The sequence below is a fragment of the Scophthalmus maximus genome, chromosome 18 (genome assembly GCF_022379125.1).
Source record: "Scophthalmus maximus strain ysfricsl-2021 chromosome 18, ASM2237912v1, whole genome shotgun sequence".
NCBI lineage: Eukaryota > Metazoa > Chordata > Actinopteri > Pleuronectiformes > Scophthalmidae > Scophthalmus > Scophthalmus maximus.
Window position 1 is genome coordinate 11,150,871 of NC_061532.1, and position 18,166 is coordinate 11,169,036.

The following is an 18,166-nucleotide window of genomic DNA, read 5'->3' on the forward strand; positions in this document are numbered from 1 at the left end:
GGAAAGGGTCATTTCATGATCTGTACACAAAGAAAGGCCCGTCTTCGTTCCTCTCTGTTTCACTGTCGCTTTCTTTCTCCTCTTTGTACAGATACTTTGCTGGAAAACAAACTGTGGGCGCAGGGGCTTGAGGGAGCTGCCCTTTAACGCATCACTCCTCCAGCCCTTCCTCTGCGGAGTTTCCAAGTTTTCCCTACCGGCTGAAGTTGAGCAGGGTAACTTCCCAAATTGCTTGAACGCCTCTGTTGCGTAAAGGCTTTGCATAAAAAAACAAAAAACGAAACTAAAAACAAACATCCGATCGCACTGAGAACCTGTCACTGTCGCGATGTGGCTGCCCGGTGGATGCGCCTCGACGGTTCTGACTTCCCTCGGGTGTCGGAGCTTCAGGTCCTGTGTGCGTGTTCTGGCTCGACGCGCCTGTAACACGGCGGCGTTCATGCCGGAGGCCGCGGGCTTCGAGGGCGCGTCGAGCCGCGCGGCGCTGCAGGACTTCTCCGTCTCCAGCAGCGACAGCTTCTGGTCCGCGGTGGCGCGTCACAGACTGAGCTGGATCCGTCCCTTCCACACGGTCCAGGACTGCGACCTGAGCCGGGGCAGGATCAAGTGGTTCGAGGGAGGGAAGCTGAATGTGTCCGGTAAGGTTTATTCCCCCTCCTCCACACACATTGGGTCGCGTTACAACGCGTCCGGAGACAGCGAAGGCATCATCACGCAAAACTAGACACATTTAACCAACGAGTACTGTACCTTGAACGCACCATGCTACTGTGGAGGTGAGTGAAGCTGATACATTTCAAACCAGTGTGAATGTGTTTGACTGTGTGTGTTTTCTTTCTGGCCACATGCAGTAAACTGCCTGGACCGCCACGTGCACACCTGTCCCGAGAGGGTGGCCCTGATCTGGGAGAGAGATGAACCAGGGTCAGAGGTCAAGGTCACCTACAGGTCAGCGGGGTCCGATGTGGTGTGCAGTGTTTTCCTACTTCCTTTACCTCCGTGTAGTTCACCAATATTTCTCTCTACAGGCAGCTGCTGGAGATGACGTGTCGCATGGGCAACTTGCTGAGGCGGCACGGCGTGAGGAGGGGGGACTGTGTCACCATCTACATGCCTTCCTGCCCTCTGGCTGTGGCGTCCATGTTGGCCTGTGCCCGGATTGGCGCAGCCCACAACGTGGTGTTTGCTGGGTTCAGTGCGGTGGCGTTGTCAGAGCGAATCCGAGACGGTGAGACGGAGTGAATGACCTGCTGATGCTTTCAAACGTATAGACACAGAGCATGAGTCTGCAAACCGGGGTTTACTGTATACTACTGTACATCAAAGCTGCAAAGATCAAGTGACTACATGTTTTTGTGAAAGGCGTCACTTGTAGTGCAAAACCCCAGAGAGAACAAAAGCGCCGGCCTCCGTCAAGGCTGAGAAACCCCCCACCTACCGTATATGCTGTTTCACTTTCATCTCTTGATGCTGATCTCATAACTCTTCTAGTAATCCTACTAACAAAGAGAAAAACAAACTAAGTGGTGCTTAAAGGTGAAACACAGAGCTCCGTATCCGCAGTCTGATTTCCATGTGCATCACATTTTTTCAGCCCAGTCCAGCGTCGTCATCACAGTGAACCAGGGCGTCAGAGGCGGTAAGGTCACCGAGCTTAAGAGGACGGTGGATACGGCGGTCCAGAGCTGCCCGACCGTACGGCAGGTGTTTGTTGCTATGAGAACAGAGAATCCAGTTGTCATGACAGCCAGGGACGTTGCCATGGAGGAGGTGAGAGATCAGAAATCCAATCAGGACCCTCTTGAGGATCTTAATGCAAACAGTAGTCACATTGCCCTGGATAAATGATGATTTAGAAAAAAACAGCCATACTTAAACAATGACTCCTTTGGCCCCAATTCCCATTTGTTAATTTTCAGTTGATTGACGACTTTAATTTAATCAGTCAACTAATTTTTGAGATTAAAGTTTGCTCTCGATGTTGGAAATAGCGAGTGACAGTCCATCAGAGAGAGAGAGAGAGAGATCTTTACTGTCACTGTACAAGCCTGCAGATGCGTTATTAGGTAACATGCATGTAAAAGAATAAAAGTTAAGGATAAAGGCATGAAACTGAAGCTAAAAAAATATATTAAATTAACAGTGAAACCTTATGGACTGAGAAAACAGTTAAAAAACAAATGTAAGAATATAGATAAATATGTATATACAAGTAAAGACAGTACTATAATTAAGTGAACAATCCTGGAATAAAGCGGCAGAGGAGAGAATAGAGGGGACATTGCACATAATAAGTTATTGCACAGATAAAATAGAATAATTATTGCAATTGAGGAGTGGTGGTTAAATATGAGGATAAATTAAAATTAGTAGCTGTTATGGAGCTATCAGTCCAATCACATGATCTTCCTCAGCAGAGGAAAAAGGTTCCATAAGAAATTCTGTCTGCTGAGGAAAACCCTGTGATATGATTTAAGCTTCAGAACAGCCACCGAATGGACTTTGGTCGTCTAGCATCTTAAAAGGTTACACTGTGTGTGGTGTGCACATCATCTGTGTCAAAAGGTTTGTTCTGTTGTGGCTGTGTTACTGTGCTGTAGTGACTGAACGTGATTGTCAACTAAATAATCTTTCAAATTGCACCGCGTCGTGCAGGAGATGCTGAAGGAGGACGTGGTGTGTGAGCCAGCTGCCATGGACAGTGAGGACACTTTGTTCCTGCTTTACACATCGGGCAGCACGGGGAAGCCCAAAGGACTGGTCCACACTCAGGCAGGGTACCTGCTGTTCGCCGCGCTCACCCACAGGGTAACGACAAGCACAACGTGTGGTGTCATTGCTGATTTAGTGTAATGCAGTGTGTGCTTTTTTTGGGTCAGTGAAGGCCTCAAACAGACAAAAATGTGATTCACGGTTCAGCATCGAAACCGGCTGTAGAGGAAATATCAGCCTCGTCACAGGATATTACATAGACAATTCATTGATGGTGCTTTAGGTTTGACATTTTGTACTTTTGTGATGTTGTGAGTGCATGATCTACTTACACATTAAGTTTATATGTTTTTTTTGCATCTTAAAAAGGTAAATACTACATTTTGATCTCGAGCGTCCAAGTTTTTTTCCCCCCAACTTCTTCCATCTTCCTTCTCGTCCCCAGTACGTGTTCAACTATCACGATGGAGACGTGTTCGGCTGTGTGGCAGATATCGGCTGGATCACAGGACACAGCTACAGTGTCTACGGGCCGCTGGCCAACGGCGGGACTACTGTTCTGTTTGAGAGCACGCCCACTTACCCTGACCCAGGTATGGAGGCTAACAGATGAATGAAAATAATGTATTAGACCGGTTGGTACATTATTAATGAAAGAAAACTCCTCATATGTTACAAAACATCTATAGTTGCACGACAAACCTTCCAATTTGTCATATTTTCAATTTAGGGCGTTTTTATTATGTCATTTTTGTGGTCATGTTGACGTAAAAAAATTCACATGCAGGGTAAAGTTAGCTGACACACACCTTCTAAGTATTTGTGTCCTTTGCAAGCAGATCTGCATGCGCGTGTCTCTGTCTATGAATAGCTGTTTACAGTTGAACTTGAACTTGGCCTTACATTCCGTGCCAGAGGCTTCTGTATAAACAGGAGTCAGGACCAAGGTCATCATACCCCCGTTACTGTGAAAGTGAAACTGCGGAGGATTAAAGTCTGACGTTTAAAGTCTTTAGTTCTCAGGCTCTAGTTTCATTTTGGTCTTATTTTAGATTATCTGTATCTTTTCAGTGTATGATAGCATATATCTTTGCACCATGTTTAGTTTTGGGTTTTTTTCACAGGAAGGTACTGGGAGATGGTTCAGAGACTGAAGATTAACCAGTTTTACGGGGCGCCCACTGCGATCCGCCTGCTGCTCAAATACGGAGACCAGTGGGTCCACAAGTACGACCGCTCCACCCTCAAAACTCTGGGCTCCGGTATGCCTGTATAAAATACTATGATATACACAATGACTTGGAGTTAAAGGAAGATTATATTTCTATAACAAGCCTAAACTTTACAGTTAAAGCACATTATTTTTCACTTATTTGTGCAAGCTACCAGTTTGTTTCTTTGCTGGTGTTTGGGTCATAAAAAGTGATGTAGTGTATCCTCAGCTTCCCTCACAACCAACAGCAAATTGTGTCCCACATCAAATAGAGTAGCTGGGATTGGCCACACGAGTGGTGTAGATGATAGGTAGATGCACGGATCAAATACAGTATTTACTCTGCTACACTGCATGTACACTCGTGTACTGGAGAGTTCCCAGAGGAAACATACACACATGTTAATGTGTTTTAAGTTTTTAGTATTTAACTGTGTATTTTGTTTTTTTATCCTTTCTATGTGTACTTTTTGACAATGTCTCTTACTTGTATGGCCGCTTTGACAAATTAATTTCTGTCTATCTATACATCTAAAACAAGAACACAAAAACCATATACGACTTTATGATTGAAGCTGTCCTTGACTTCCTGCAGTGGGTGAGCCCATCAACACCGAAGCGTGGGAGTGGTACTACAGCGTGGTCGGCGACAGACGCTGTCCGGTGGTGGACACCTGGTGGCAAACAGGTAATTGTGAACTCACTGACGTGTGGTAATTATCAACTTCTGCAGGCATCTCAATATATATATATATATATATATATATATATATATATATATATATATATATATATATAATCAAAATGTGAGCTGGTTTTGCTAATGGATGAGATTTATGCATTGGATCATAGAAAAATAGTGGAGGTACAATGTGACTTTCCAAATTTGAAGACACAATGTGTGCAAAAAGCCTGGATCAAGATCTAGTAAAAATACTATAAATGTTGAATTTGCATGTTTGTAACTTGCTTCCATTGTTGGACGAACTTGATCCACTCAGCCTACAGCAAACAGTGCATTGTGTTTTTGATTACTCGTCTATTAAACATTTTACATGTGGCTACAATCTGACCTACACTGTGCGCCCTTAAGCTTGGTTTTGTGTCTCGGGCTGAGACTCTTACAGTGGAGTTTCATCGCTTCTTCGTGACTCACATCGTGTCTCTTTAACACAGCCACGTCTGCAGGTTCTGTAGCAGCAGTCAGTCTTAAAGGGGAGAGCAGCCTGCTCTGTCCAACAACTATAACAGAGTTACGTAACATCATGAACGTGCGCATACACACAGTATTATAATGTGTGTACACATATAGTACACACACACGCGCACACGCACACACACACACACACACACACACACACACACACACGAGGGAATTTTTATATGCCTTCTGGAATCCACAGAAAGCAGCCAGATCCCCCCCCCCCCCCCCCCCCCTTGTCTTGCTTTGGGTGCAGCTTTTAACATTAGACTTTTTTTTCGTTGAGATTCTGTGTGCAAGGGGCGGGGTGATCATCCCTCTTTTCATTTTGTTTGTCAAACGCTCACATTAGCCAGTTGGACGCATTTCGACTGCAGAATGCAGCTGTTACGATCGTTGCTGCCAAAACAGCCACGTCACATAACAGATGACGGGCTTCTGGAGAGACTCAGATCAGTCTATGAACTTTCCACAAACAGAGGAGACAGTACAGTGCAGCTTGTGGCCTGAGTTGCTCTCAGACAGCCTAACATTTGCTAGTCAACTTGTCCCCATACTGACCACAGACCTGACCTGTCACATGATGCCAGTGGGGAAAAAGGGAACTACATATTGCAAACTTGACTGACTAAACTGTGAAAGAGTAATTACAGGAATTCCCGTGTGTGACACAACAGTCTTGTAACTCTGAAGTCCCCACAATATCCCCATTATTCCTCTACTAGAGCAGTTTACGATGGGACATAACAATATCATCTGCATTTGCTCATAAAATTGATTTTGAAGATGAACACAAGACTTGACTGATCACTAAAAAAAGTTAGTTATCAATTGTCTTAAATTGTTTACTTAATTTTTGTTACTAATTAAAGTTTGTAAACATTTTTCAGCGTGTTTTCACAAGGTTTAATCCTTCACATTCACTATGACCAAATATAACTAAGCCGCATTAATTACCATACAAATGGCACAAAAAAAATCCATGATTAATTGACGATAATTAAACATCGGAGCATCATGAGCCTGAGAATTACAGACACAGATATGACCCAAAATACCCTACTTCTGTTAAAAGGATTATGTCGTTACGTTATTTGGACCAGTGTTTCCAATTAGGACTAAGTGGCATTATTCATAGATGCCATTTGGTTGATCTGGGAGCAAGTAGCCTGTTTAGAGAGAAAATTAGATTTTGATCCATTGTTGGCATTCAGCCTCCACGTTGGATCAAAAAGGGCTAGGGGTGTTGAGAAGACGCAGGAGAGAAGGCAAAAAATAAAATTAAAAAATATTTATTTGAGCATTTATTCAAAGCAATAGTTTGATATTTTGGGAAATTAAATATGCGGGGAAACAATTGAATTGATTTTGATCCATTTTTGGCATACGACCTCCATGTTGAATCAAACAGGAATAGGGGAGTTAAGAGGATGCAGAAGGCAAAAAAAATTTATATATAGATATAGATATATCTATATATACAGTGAGGAATACTGTATATTCATATCTGTGTTTTAAATTCTTACATTTTAGCATTCATTTAAAGCAATTGTTTGAAATAATAAATGCCTATTTAGTTCATTAAATACAACAAGCCTAAGCTAAGCTAACAGCATATTGAATGGACAAGTGTATTTCCCACACGTTGAACTAGCCCAGGTCTCTGGGGGGGGGGGGTTGGTCCAGAGGTCTCACGGTTACAGATGATCTGGGCGCCAGTTGCTGGTTCTATTGTGGGATCATCTGTTGTGTCCTACTTTAAAACGGCTCCCTCTGCTGCTTCCGACACTGTTGCCACCAGGACCCCGAGGCGGATTTACCACTCCCCGAGGCCTACAGTAAAAAAAATCTGACCCCATTTAATTTGTTTACTATGGCTGTAATTCCTCAATCTACACATTTAGTGAGAGAGGCTCATTTTAAACTCATCTGTCACTCTATACACTCTATAGTGTTGCTCTATAAAACATCAACTGTGGGTCTGTGGCTCAGTCATCCACAGTCCTTTACTAACAAGACATTTTCACGCTTTTAAAAAGCTATTTTAGTGGGGTATATCCGTGCTGCACATACAGCACTTTGTATAATCTGTTTTCATTTTTCCTCTGCGTCTCTCAGAGACAGGTGGCATCTGCATCGCCCCGAGGCCATCGGACCCAGACGCAGAGATTGTCCCAGGAATGGCTATGAGACCTTTCTTTGGCATAAAGCCAGTGCTCATGGACACTGAGGTATGGTGGTGCTCATCCCTGCGTGTGTGTGTGTGTGTGTGTAGCATGCCACCCTGCAAATGCTGGATAAGGCCCAGAGGAGAGGGTCAGATTAGGATTATAAAATAGTCACCAGCTGTGTCACTTTTGATACCCACTCTGCTCCACCACCCGTTGATCCCACTCAGTGTGTGCCCAACCCCCCTATTAAAAATCTGTCGTACTACTTTGTGGCCATTTCAGTTTCTCCTGCTTCTGAAACGCACACAGATTGTGCAGACAGTTGGAGCGGTGGCATCTCTGAGCTGATCTCTCCTCCTCCCTCTCAAAACACACACACACACACACACACACACACACACACACACACACACACACACACACACACACACACACACACACACACACACACACACACACACACACACACACACACACACACACACACACACACACACACACACACACACACACACACACACACACACACACACACACACACAGCATTTTGAAAGCTCAGGGATGCAATAGCACTAGTTAATTTCCCAAAATATCCATATGTTCTTAAAAGAGTTCTTCTGTACATTAACTATATCAGTTGTTTCATCAACCCTTATTTTATTGTCCAATTCTTTGTCTTGCACATCATCTACTTCTTTCTACTAAACATTTGTCACTCTTTTTGGATTTCCCCCAGGGCAAAGTTGAGACTTCCAACAACACATCCGGAGCTCTGTGTATAGCTCAGCCGTGGCCTGGTATGGCCCGAACAATTCACAACAACCACCAGAGGTTCACCGAGACCTACTGTCACCCATATCCTGGTACAGTACAGTGTATTCAAGAGCAAACTGTCGTCATGGTGTCTCTGTAACACTTCCTGTTCTAAGTTACCAGCCTCTAAATTCCCTACGTTAGGTTATTTCTTTACCGGTGATGGCGCCTATCGATCTGAGGAGGGATATTACCAGATCACCGGGCGCCTTGATGACGTCATCAACGTGAGCGGTCACAGGATTGGCACCGCAGAGATAGAGGATATAGTGGTAAGGGGTGAATAAAGAAACATGTGCATAGATTGAACAGGGTTAAAGTTATTTCAGTTGCGGCAAGAGTGGCACTCAGTAGACCGCTTATCTCCGCCAAACATGCTCGTCTAGTTCATTAAGTAGAAACATAAAAGACCAAAGAAGTGGTCTTTTAACCTAAATGATTTACTTGTCATAAAACGTATTTAATTCAATGGGTTCTTCCCAGGCCTAGGCCACATTCCTCCACAAACTGTGATGGAAATCGGTTTAGTAATTTTTGCATATTCCTGCTAAAAAAATGAACTGACCATGGCCGGGGGTGATAAAAGCACATTTTATGTCCTTTCCACCCAAAGTTTTATCGAGGAGACATTGATGTTTTTTAGCATCATGTTTTTTTTCATCTTAAACTCGAACTGTTTAACTTTAAATCTAAGAAGTGTTCAGACGATCCTGAATGTCATTTCTGTCACAGAACCAGTGTTCTGCAGTGGCTGAATCTGCCGTCATAGGATACTCGCACGACATCAAAGGACAAGGTGAGTATCACATAGTTCCGACGTGACGCAGCTCACCTCACCAGGCTGGATGAGAATCTGATTGCAGCGTTATCCGCCTCGGTGCTCCGTCAGGTGTTTATGCCTTTGTGGTGCTAAAAAAGATTGCAGAGGTCCAAGATTCGGACCTGTCCAGGCAGCTCAACGACATGGTAGCTAAAAAGATCGCCAAGTACGCCTGTCCAGACTGCATCCAGGTAAATCTGCTTCACTAGCTTCACATTGCAAACACGCTTTTCAAGACTAACTCGTACAATGGTAACTTCAGTTTCAATTGGTTATTCTCACAGATCGTCCAGCGTCTGCCGAAGACACGTTCCGGTAAGATAATGCGCCGGGTGCTGCGCAAGATAGTGGAGCGCGAACTGGACGGGCTGGGTGACCTCAGCACGCTGGACGACCCCGCGTCCGTTCGTGAGATCATCCAAGGCCACAGTGACCTCTTGAGTAAACAGAAACCACAATGATTGAAGAGGATTGTGAAAGTGATGCTAGAATGTTTATCTCCATTTCAGTTAAACAGGCTCGTAGCTAATGTATCAAAACTTATTCTAAAAGGCCAAATATATATTTTTAGTTTTTATTGCACACATGAGCTTTTTATCAAACCAGGTAAACAACTTTTTAAACTGTATCTCTCGTCCACCGATGTACTCTGCTCTTGTTAGACACAAAATCATTGGTTTTTTTATACAAAACTGAATAACGCAGTAGTTATAATATTCCAATCTATTGACTGAATGTAAAACAATAAACCACTGTGATCTCACATAAAGGCACATTAGATTTGCTGAGTCTGAAGTTTCCCTCCAACTTTCCTGATTTGTTTTCATGATGGTTGAATGGGCCCAAAACCAACAGGCTTCAACCTGTTCTGGGAAAACACTCACATCCTTCACATCTTTTTCAGCCAATAAACCGAGGGTAAAGTGTCGTGTTTTTTAAAAAGACTGTGGACATGAATTCATACATAAATACATACAAACACACGTGGTTACATAGTTTCATCTCTGTGGTTGAGGCTGCTGTTGCCTCCTTTCAACCAACTTAACTCCCACTGGCCGCCTCCGCACAGTTTCAACTGGACATCATGGTACTGTTGGAAAAATGAAGCAAAGAAAAGCAAGAGTTACTATTCCTGACAGACTTAGACGGATATGATGATAAAGTAAGCAGGGATTAAAGTTCCCCAGATTTATGTCAATTTGATTTCAGAGTTCATGATTTTAACACAATAAATTAGAGCACAATACCCAGATCTTGCTTCTGAGCACGCAATCCACCTCTTTGTCATAACTTGTTGCTCAGATTGTTAAGTTTCAGATCATGTCAACAGTTTATTAGCTGTGAATTTACTAGGGACCAGAGTTAGTGGGTACAAACAGAGCTGTTCTGGTTCATAACGCAAATTGTTGAAAAAGAAACAACCCACTTCGTCCACTCACTGCTCTTTACCAACTGTTTCCAGGTTAGTAACAATATTAAACTGACACTGAAACATTGTGCGACTGTATAATTGGTTTTAAGGCAGCAGTTTGTTAACGCGGCCTCCATGTACCGGTGTGTTCAATCTACCTTCTCCAGGCTGCTGCGGTGTCCCAGACTGACCAAAGTCATGCCGAGCTGTTTACAGGTCCTGTACAGTTGTGCCTCTGCCTCCTCTGTCAAAGCACTGGTGGCCTCATCCAACACTGCAAAAAAAAAAATTAAAATAAAATAAATCACTGTCATCTCTAGCACAGAGCACGCTGGTTAACTGAACTTGGTTTTCAATTAAAAAACAGTGGGCTGGGCTGTCTCCCCTGAAACTGAGTCACGCACAGTATTTTAAAACGCACCTGCGTATTTGGGCTGCAGGTAGAAAAGTCGTGCAAAGCAGAGACGCTGCATTTCACCAGGAGACAGAACATCATACCTGCAGAGAGGATGTGAGTTTTACTCTGCACAGTGACACACTACACAATCCTTTATTCTACACATTCACACTCTTCTTATTGTCTCTCACCAGTTCCAGTCCACTTCTTCATCCAGCCCACCTGTTCGCTTCAAGATACTGGACTGAAGAAGATATCAAGTTTGATTCAAGATTAATAAGTGCTTGGAGGCAGACTTCAAGATGAGTAAACACCATGACAAAACAGGTAAAAGCAGCACACTGTGCGATAAAAACACTCACCACTCCAGCCAATTCCAGGAATTTTATAATTCTGTCATCGTCCACTGACCCTGAACATAATAAAGAAACTAATTTTATAAAGAGTATGTCATTTTTAGGCAGCATCAAAACAAAGATAGACTGAAAACCAACACCACGTTCATTCATCCACTTTTATAATCAGATAAAAACAAAATGGCTTTCATGTGTGGCTTCTGCTCATTTCGCTAGTTTTCCCCGTTTCACGTGAATCTTCTCGGGGTACTAATGATCTCAGAAGTGGTCCACATTATGTACATTATTATATTGTGTGTACTTTGGAAGAGTTTTTGTACTAGATCAACTAACTTTGACTTCAAAATTTATGAATATTTTTAGCCTATAACTGTTCCACAGTTAAATGTTGTTCAGTCACAGTAAAATCTTATACCTGATGCAGGGTAAATATCCTTCAGCGGGTAGATCACCTGTTGTAGACGAGAGTTCCAGTAAATCCTCATGACAAAATGCTGACAGTGATTTCTGATGAAATTTGACATGCAGCAACCATCGTGGCTGCACAACTTTTAAAAGGAAAAAACAACACAAAGGAAGGGACGGCGACCTGTTCACGCAGAGTGCCGTCCGTCAGGTACGGTTTCTGAGGCAGGAAGAGGGTTCCTCTGGGCCCAAAGCATGTCGTCATCTGGACAAAACCTGAAACATTTTTCATTATTTAAGAAAAAAACAACAACAGCAGCAGTGTCACCTGCTCTTTTCCTAGGAAAAGCTGTACAAAAACCAGCCATTTTCAGACATGAACTCCAGAAAATGTCAGCAAAATTGCGTCTGGACATGTTCCCAAGTTTGCCGTTTACATAAGATGAATGCAGCAAAAAGGTCCGGAAAATGTCCGGCGCAACAGTTGCGGAAATTTGCATTTCTAAATACAGCTCTGGAAAATTTCAGACTTCGGACTTCAGTGCATGTGTGAAAGCAGCTCAGATTGTTTGGGGAGGCCAAAAAACTGCTGTAGACTCTAATTTGAATATCCTTTCACCTTTTTCTAAATTAATTTTAATACTGTTATTCCAGTCAGGGGTTGTTATCATCACAGCCGGAACAGGGGACAGTGACCAGTGACCAAATCTTTTCATTAACCCTGTTCTGTCATTCAAATGAGTTAAACGTCATCCACGTCCTCTCACCGCTCTCTGCTTCCCACAGTCGGTTGAGGACCCTCAGCAGTGACGTTTTGCCGGTGCCCGTGTTCCCCACCACCAGCACGTGAGTTCCCTGACTGATTTTCAGACTCAGGTCCTCGACCAGCAGCTCGTCCGAGTACGGAGATTTGTACGAAAGATGGTCAAGGATGAAGGCAGTGTCTACCGGGCCTGCGTGGACATTGAAGTCGCTGTGCGGAGAGATGAAATGAATAAGGATCACAAGAACACGTGGAGGATGAAAAGCTTCGTCATCGTCTGTGCTCTTCATTTCATCAACTCTTATCTAATCAAGCTTATTTATGTAGCAGAGATTAATGAGAATGTTTCCATACAAACCTGTCAAAGTCAAAGCTTTCTCCCGATGCCGGGTCATAGTCACACTGCTTGTGTAGAATGTCTTCCATCACCTCCCTCAGCTCCCCAATCCTGAGCACAACACGCACGCACGCACGCACACACACACACACACACACACACACACACACACACACACACACACACACACACACACACACACACACACACACACACACACACACACACACACACACACACACACACACACACACACACACACACACACACACACACACACACACACACACACACACACACACACACACACACAAAGATAAAAAAGGAGAATGGCATGCACCGACGCTGCCGTCCTGCTCTGTCCTCCAGGCTTGAGTTTCAGTATGTTGTGTGATACCTGTGGGTGTATCCAGCCACATCTGACAGAGTGGTCGACAGGTCTATTAGCTGCGTGAAGCCATTTATCAGGTAGATACACACAAAGGCGTTCTGAATATGGAGAAGGAGAAGGAGAACCAGAGCACAGAGTGAATGAGATAAAAAAAAAGAAAGAAAAATGTCTGAAGACAAAAGAAAAAGCAGCAACAACAAGGAACATTGGAGGGATTTAAGGAAAGAGAAATTTAATACTGGACAATGATGAAGTTGGTTGTTAAGATATTTACAAGTCAGATCTCTGTCTAAACAACAGGCTTTTTAACTCAGGATGATTCGAATTGAATGTGTTTATAAGGAGAGAAGGGTTTTGCTGCCACCTAGTGGTAAAATTAGACATTTACTCTGCAGTTCTGTTAAGGAAACTGGGACTGGGACCAACAATCAAACAATGATCTTTATCTACAAACAGTAATCGTTGTACTTATTTGTCAGGTGTGTCTGATATTTCTGTCTTCCTGGGAACATTTCATCATTGATCATGTGATTCAATTTCCTACTTTTACTTTTTAGTTCCTTAAAAAAAAAACGTCTTAATGTCAGACATTGAATGTCCGTTTTTATCTTGTTAAAGATTGGTGGACTGTGTAAATACCTGGGACCACAGTGGGAACAAGTCCAGGACTTTATCAGTCTGTCGTCAATAAACCAAATGAACTAGTCATTAACTAAACAAGGTCTTGTGTTTGTGGGACAATGAAGCTGCAGAACAACAGTTTCTAAGATAAAGGGAACAGGGGAAAAAGAAGCCCACCTTGCTGATTAGTGCACTGAGCTCGCCGGGGCTGAGACCATCATAGATACCAGTGAAGATGGGAATGGCGATTATAATGTAGCTGAGGAAACCTCCGAGGTAGTCGAAGGTGTTCACCCCGACTGACGGAGGAGAGTTCAGAGGTTAACTCCTTCCAGTTTTAACAACATAATGACAGATTAACAGAAGTGAGAGGGTGTGTACAGGATGATCTTACTATAGAGCCAGAGTTCTTTATTTATGAGACTCGTTTGAGTTTGTAGCAGAGCCTGCAGTCTTCGATTGGTCCTCATGTGCTCCACTTTACCAGCTCTGAAAAAACAGAGCAGCATTTTTTTCCCCAAACTCCATTTTTTTAAAGTCACAGGGAAAAGCAGGTTCTAGGTTGTATAAAGTTGTCTAAACTTTTTAATCTTTAAACTTTTTTCCTTTTCACAATAACGCAATCGTGTAAACTAAATGTCCTCACCTGTAAAAAGCTGCAGATTCTGCATTGACACGAATTTGCATGTGCTTGAATCTGGAGATACAAAAAAGGAAACTATTTTATTTTGAGACTCAAACACAAAGTTCTACCTCCGACAACACAAAATCAATCAACATTGTTTCAACACATGACAGATGAAATTACAATTCAACCTCAGGAAAAGGTTAGCGAGGGAAGCTGACGCATATCCTGTGTTATTTCCTAAGAGGCAAAAGGCACTAGGCCAACGTCCACAGATACTTCCTCTTAACAAAGAAGTGGTTTCCTTGGCAAGAACTGGAAAGATTTGCATCAAATAAAGCTGGACTAAACGCCCAACCAGGAGAAAACATGTTGACTGGTCCTGGTTGCGTCTCTATCAACAACAAATTATTGGGTTTTTTAAAAATTGTTTTTCTAGAGTGACACGCTGTGCACATACAGTATAGAGAACTTTACCTGAAGTCTCCCTCCAGTTTTTCTTGCTCGAACAGAGTCGCCACAATCGGTCCCATGAGGATTTTATTTGCAATGGTCCCAACAACAAAGTAGCCAAAGATACTCACAGGACCAATCCAGCCGGTGCTGCAAAACAAGGCAACTTTATTTCCATAGCAACGTTGAAAACACATTAGGCAATAAGGGGATAAAGAATCACAAGTGAATACAATTAGATTAAATTAAACGGAACACAAAAAACAGAACCCCAAAATGAACAGAAAGCAATTACTGTACAAACGTTTTTGCTTATATTTTAACAATAAAGGCAAAAGACACAAAGGAATTCTGTCTCTCTTTTACAGTTCTCTGTCAACAACAGACATGTATCCTCTACATGTCTGTTGTAGAGGATATGGATTCACTGAGGACAGACGACACCCTCTCTTCTCTTTGTGTAAACAGAAAAACAGCACATAATTTGCATACACATTAAAACGGATGCTCTAATTTTCAGAGCTTCCTCAATTTCCTCTCACTATTTTACTTACGCAAGCCTTTCATGAACTCAAATGTTGAAAATGTCGCAACAACAACAACAACCGTCCATGTTTGTGATTTAGCGTTTTCCAACTTCAGAGTCGGAGTTAAATGTCCTCCACAAACCCACCTGTGTAAGCAGTGGTAGGTGTAGTAAGTCAGTGTGAACGGTGAGACGATCAAGCGACTTGCCATGGTGCTCATCTGCTTACACAACCGCTCCGCGTCCTGACTGATCCGCTGATCTCTGAAATTCAAAACACAAACAAAAAGCAATCGCCAGGATTAACCACTCGCACCGTTTTCCCACCGCAGGATCACTTTTCATATTTAAATATCAGAACGATCTAATACGTCAAACCTTTCAAATGATTTAAATGTACATTGTGTTTGCATATACATCCCGGTTTAGTTACATAAATAAAAATTGCACTTGTGGGGAAATAGTACTGGATAAGGTGCAAACCATTAAAGCTTACGGGTTGTCTATGTCCTTTCGGAGGACATTGAGCGTGTAATAGACTCGGCCCTGGAAATAGGCTGTGTGGAGGCTCTCGGTTAGCGTCTTCCTCCAGCCAACATACATCTGATTGCAAATGTACTGGTCTACACTTTTCAGCTGGGAGAGAGACAGACAAGAGCACAGGGAGGGCGAAAGAAAAAAAAAAGCGAGAGACACAATCAACAGTAAGTATCTGACAGCTTCTATGTGACTAACAAGAGCATGTGAGAAGACGACTGCTACTGCGGTTGATTTAAAAATCAATGTGGTGAAATAAACATTGTGTATTTGAGTATTTGACTAAGAGTAAACTGCGTTGTGATTAATGTTTATCAGGTTCAAAATCCAAGTACGCACGACTGAGATTGAGAGAATGCAGGCTATAAACTGAACACGCCAGGTCACCCTACCACGATGCGAGGTGCTACTGTGTGTTATTACATCAATCTAAAAAAATGTAATCACATTATAAAATACAGCGATAAGTGAACCTGATGTTTGACTTAGTTTCAGTATAGAGGGAACATTGGACTTGTCTTAATGGTAGCAATGCTCAATATTGAGTATTGTGTTGTATTTGAATAAGCTGTATCTGGTCAGTGGGCAGGACAACTTCTGCCTCACTGCTTCATCAACTTACTGTGGAGTTGAGTAAAATGAGCACCATGGCTTTGCCCACCAGACTCCTGAAGCTCGGGTAATCTTTGTCTGCCAGCACGTTGTAGAAGTGACTGGGGAGGACACCCACTTGGTAAATGATCAGCTGCTCTGATGGCAGGAAAAAGAAGAAGAAGAAAAAAAGATTAGTTAGCGCATTGTTTTACACAAGAGACTCGTAAAACAGCGCAGGGAAATTGGGCAACACTGATCTCAAGGTCAGCAGCAGAATACATAGCATGCTGCCCACAGAGGTGTGGCATTACAGTGTCACAGAAGGCACACTTGGCAAAGCTTGAACTTGCAGAACTCCGGGACACATTTAAGTCAGCCATGTTGGGATTTTTTGGGCACCCCCCTCCCCAAAACACAAAACAAAACAAGAGCACTCGGACATATTTTTTTGTCCTATTTCGTAATGATGAAGAATCCTTCCTTCCTGGATCCAGATCTAGATCCCTCCCAAAATGTAATCACCTGTTACTGTGGCCGAGACCTAGCTTAAATAACATTTTCCTGCAAATCCGTCCATAACATTTTGGAAACTATGGCTTTGGAAGAATCATTTCACTCCTGACTGCCATATTTCCCCTCTCCTCTCAAAGAGCTCCTGTAACTCCAGCAGTTACCTGTCAGCGTGACGAGCAGCAGCGTGGCAAACATCAGGACACTCCGGCTGCCCCATGACGGGAACAGGACCCTCTGGATGTTGCAGAACCTCTGCACAAACTTCCAGTCGAACCTCGGTCTGAAGTCAGTCACACACACACACACACACACACACACACACACACACACACACAGGAAAACATTTCAAATCGTACGAATTTGATTTCTGGCTCAATTAAATTATTGTCAGGGATGCCCAGTCACTTCAGAGAGGTTTTACTGTGAACAGGGGTTTACAGTTAGAAAGTTGAGGTTACAGAGACTGTTGCTCCTTCCGGTTCCCTGCAGGTACAGTAGCTGCAGTCTTACCTTTTCTTCCCTTTGCCGTCGGGCTTCTCCAGACGAGGCATCTGCTCTGCCCACAGACAGAAACCTCACATACGTTGAACCGACCAGGTGAAAGATGTTCTGCAACTTTTAACCGGCTAGTCAAGCTGACGTCAGGCTGCGACAGTTAGCGCAGGTTGGCGAAGCGTAAATAACGAAACTTCTCTATGTCTATAAAATTAACCAACAACTTACGGACTTAACAATTGCCACACGACGTCTTTAATAAGGTTCAATGTTGCCTAACGTGTTCACTTTAACACCGGCTAACCAACTGCTACCTTGTGACTCCTCACTGGTGAACTGAGGTAAAAGTGAATGTTTTGAATGATGAAAATAAAATCCCGGATATCCGGTTTAATAGAATCCGTTTTTTCAAAATTAAAGAACTTTGTTCAATCTGCGCATGCGTTAACTGGATTAAAACTTAAATTATGTTTAAACGAAAAATAAGTGGGTGTGGGCCTTTTAAAAAGGTAGCAAATAATGATTGTGGTAATTTGCTTGGGGATATTTGAGAAGCTTAAAGACACTGTTTGAATTAATACTTCACTATTAAACAACTGCACACTGTCACAAAATTAAGTTCTGTGGTATTTAAAAAATTAATTCTTACCAATCGTGCTTAGTTAAATGAAAGGCTTGAAATCATGTGGTTTGTAGTTTTAGCTATAGTTAATGTGATCTAAAACCTTATCTGAGTTGCTCAAAGGCCGAGTGTGAGAAACCAATGTGGTATTTGGTTGTAGGGAGTAAAAAGCATGACCCTTGTATTCACT

The 18,166-nt window shown here is 42.8% G+C and overlaps 2 protein-coding genes across 3 annotated transcripts; one reads left to right on the forward strand and one right to left on the reverse strand.

The window, feature by feature from the left end:
• Positions 1-48: 48 nt before the first annotated feature.
• On the forward strand, positions 49-9,708 carry LOC118290542 (acetyl-coenzyme A synthetase 2-like, mitochondrial). The gene is made up of 14 exons (XM_035618314.2): positions 49-638; positions 852-948; positions 1,029-1,228; positions 1,595-1,770; positions 2,656-2,808; positions 3,158-3,305; positions 3,837-3,974; positions 4,521-4,613; positions 7,245-7,357; positions 8,034-8,160; positions 8,255-8,382; positions 8,843-8,906; positions 9,000-9,121; positions 9,215-9,708. The coding sequence occupies exons 1-14, from the start codon at positions 329-331 to the stop codon at positions 9,389-9,391; spliced, it is 2,046 nt and encodes a 681-aa protein (XP_035474207.1). The 5' UTR covers positions 49-328; the 3' UTR covers positions 9,392-9,708.
• abcd4 (ATP-binding cassette, sub-family D (ALD), member 4) lies at positions 9,491-17,723 on the reverse strand. Of its 2 annotated transcripts, XM_035618315.2 has the most exons (19): positions 17,370-17,723; positions 17,021-17,139; positions 16,375-16,502; positions 15,712-15,851; positions 15,363-15,479; positions 14,714-14,839; positions 14,258-14,308; positions 14,006-14,100; positions 13,789-13,910; positions 12,997-13,088; positions 12,621-12,710; positions 12,267-12,472; positions 11,684-11,775; positions 11,510-11,546; positions 11,101-11,150; positions 10,930-10,982; positions 10,763-10,839; positions 10,500-10,615; positions 9,491-10,020 (listed from the first exon to the last, which is right to left on the reverse strand). In XM_035618315.2, the coding sequence occupies exons 1-19, from the start codon at positions 17,408-17,410 to the stop codon at positions 9,919-9,921; spliced, it is 1,854 nt and encodes a 617-aa protein (XP_035474208.2). In that variant the 5' UTR covers positions 17,411-17,723; the 3' UTR covers positions 9,491-9,918. The 2 variants fall into 2 exon arrangements, with proteins under 2 accessions (XP_035474208.2, XP_035474209.2); XM_035618316.2 differs by lacking the exons at positions 15,712-15,851; positions 17,021-17,139; positions 17,370-17,723 and having other exon boundaries at positions 16,375-16,507.
• Positions 17,724-18,166: the final 443 nt, after the last annotated feature.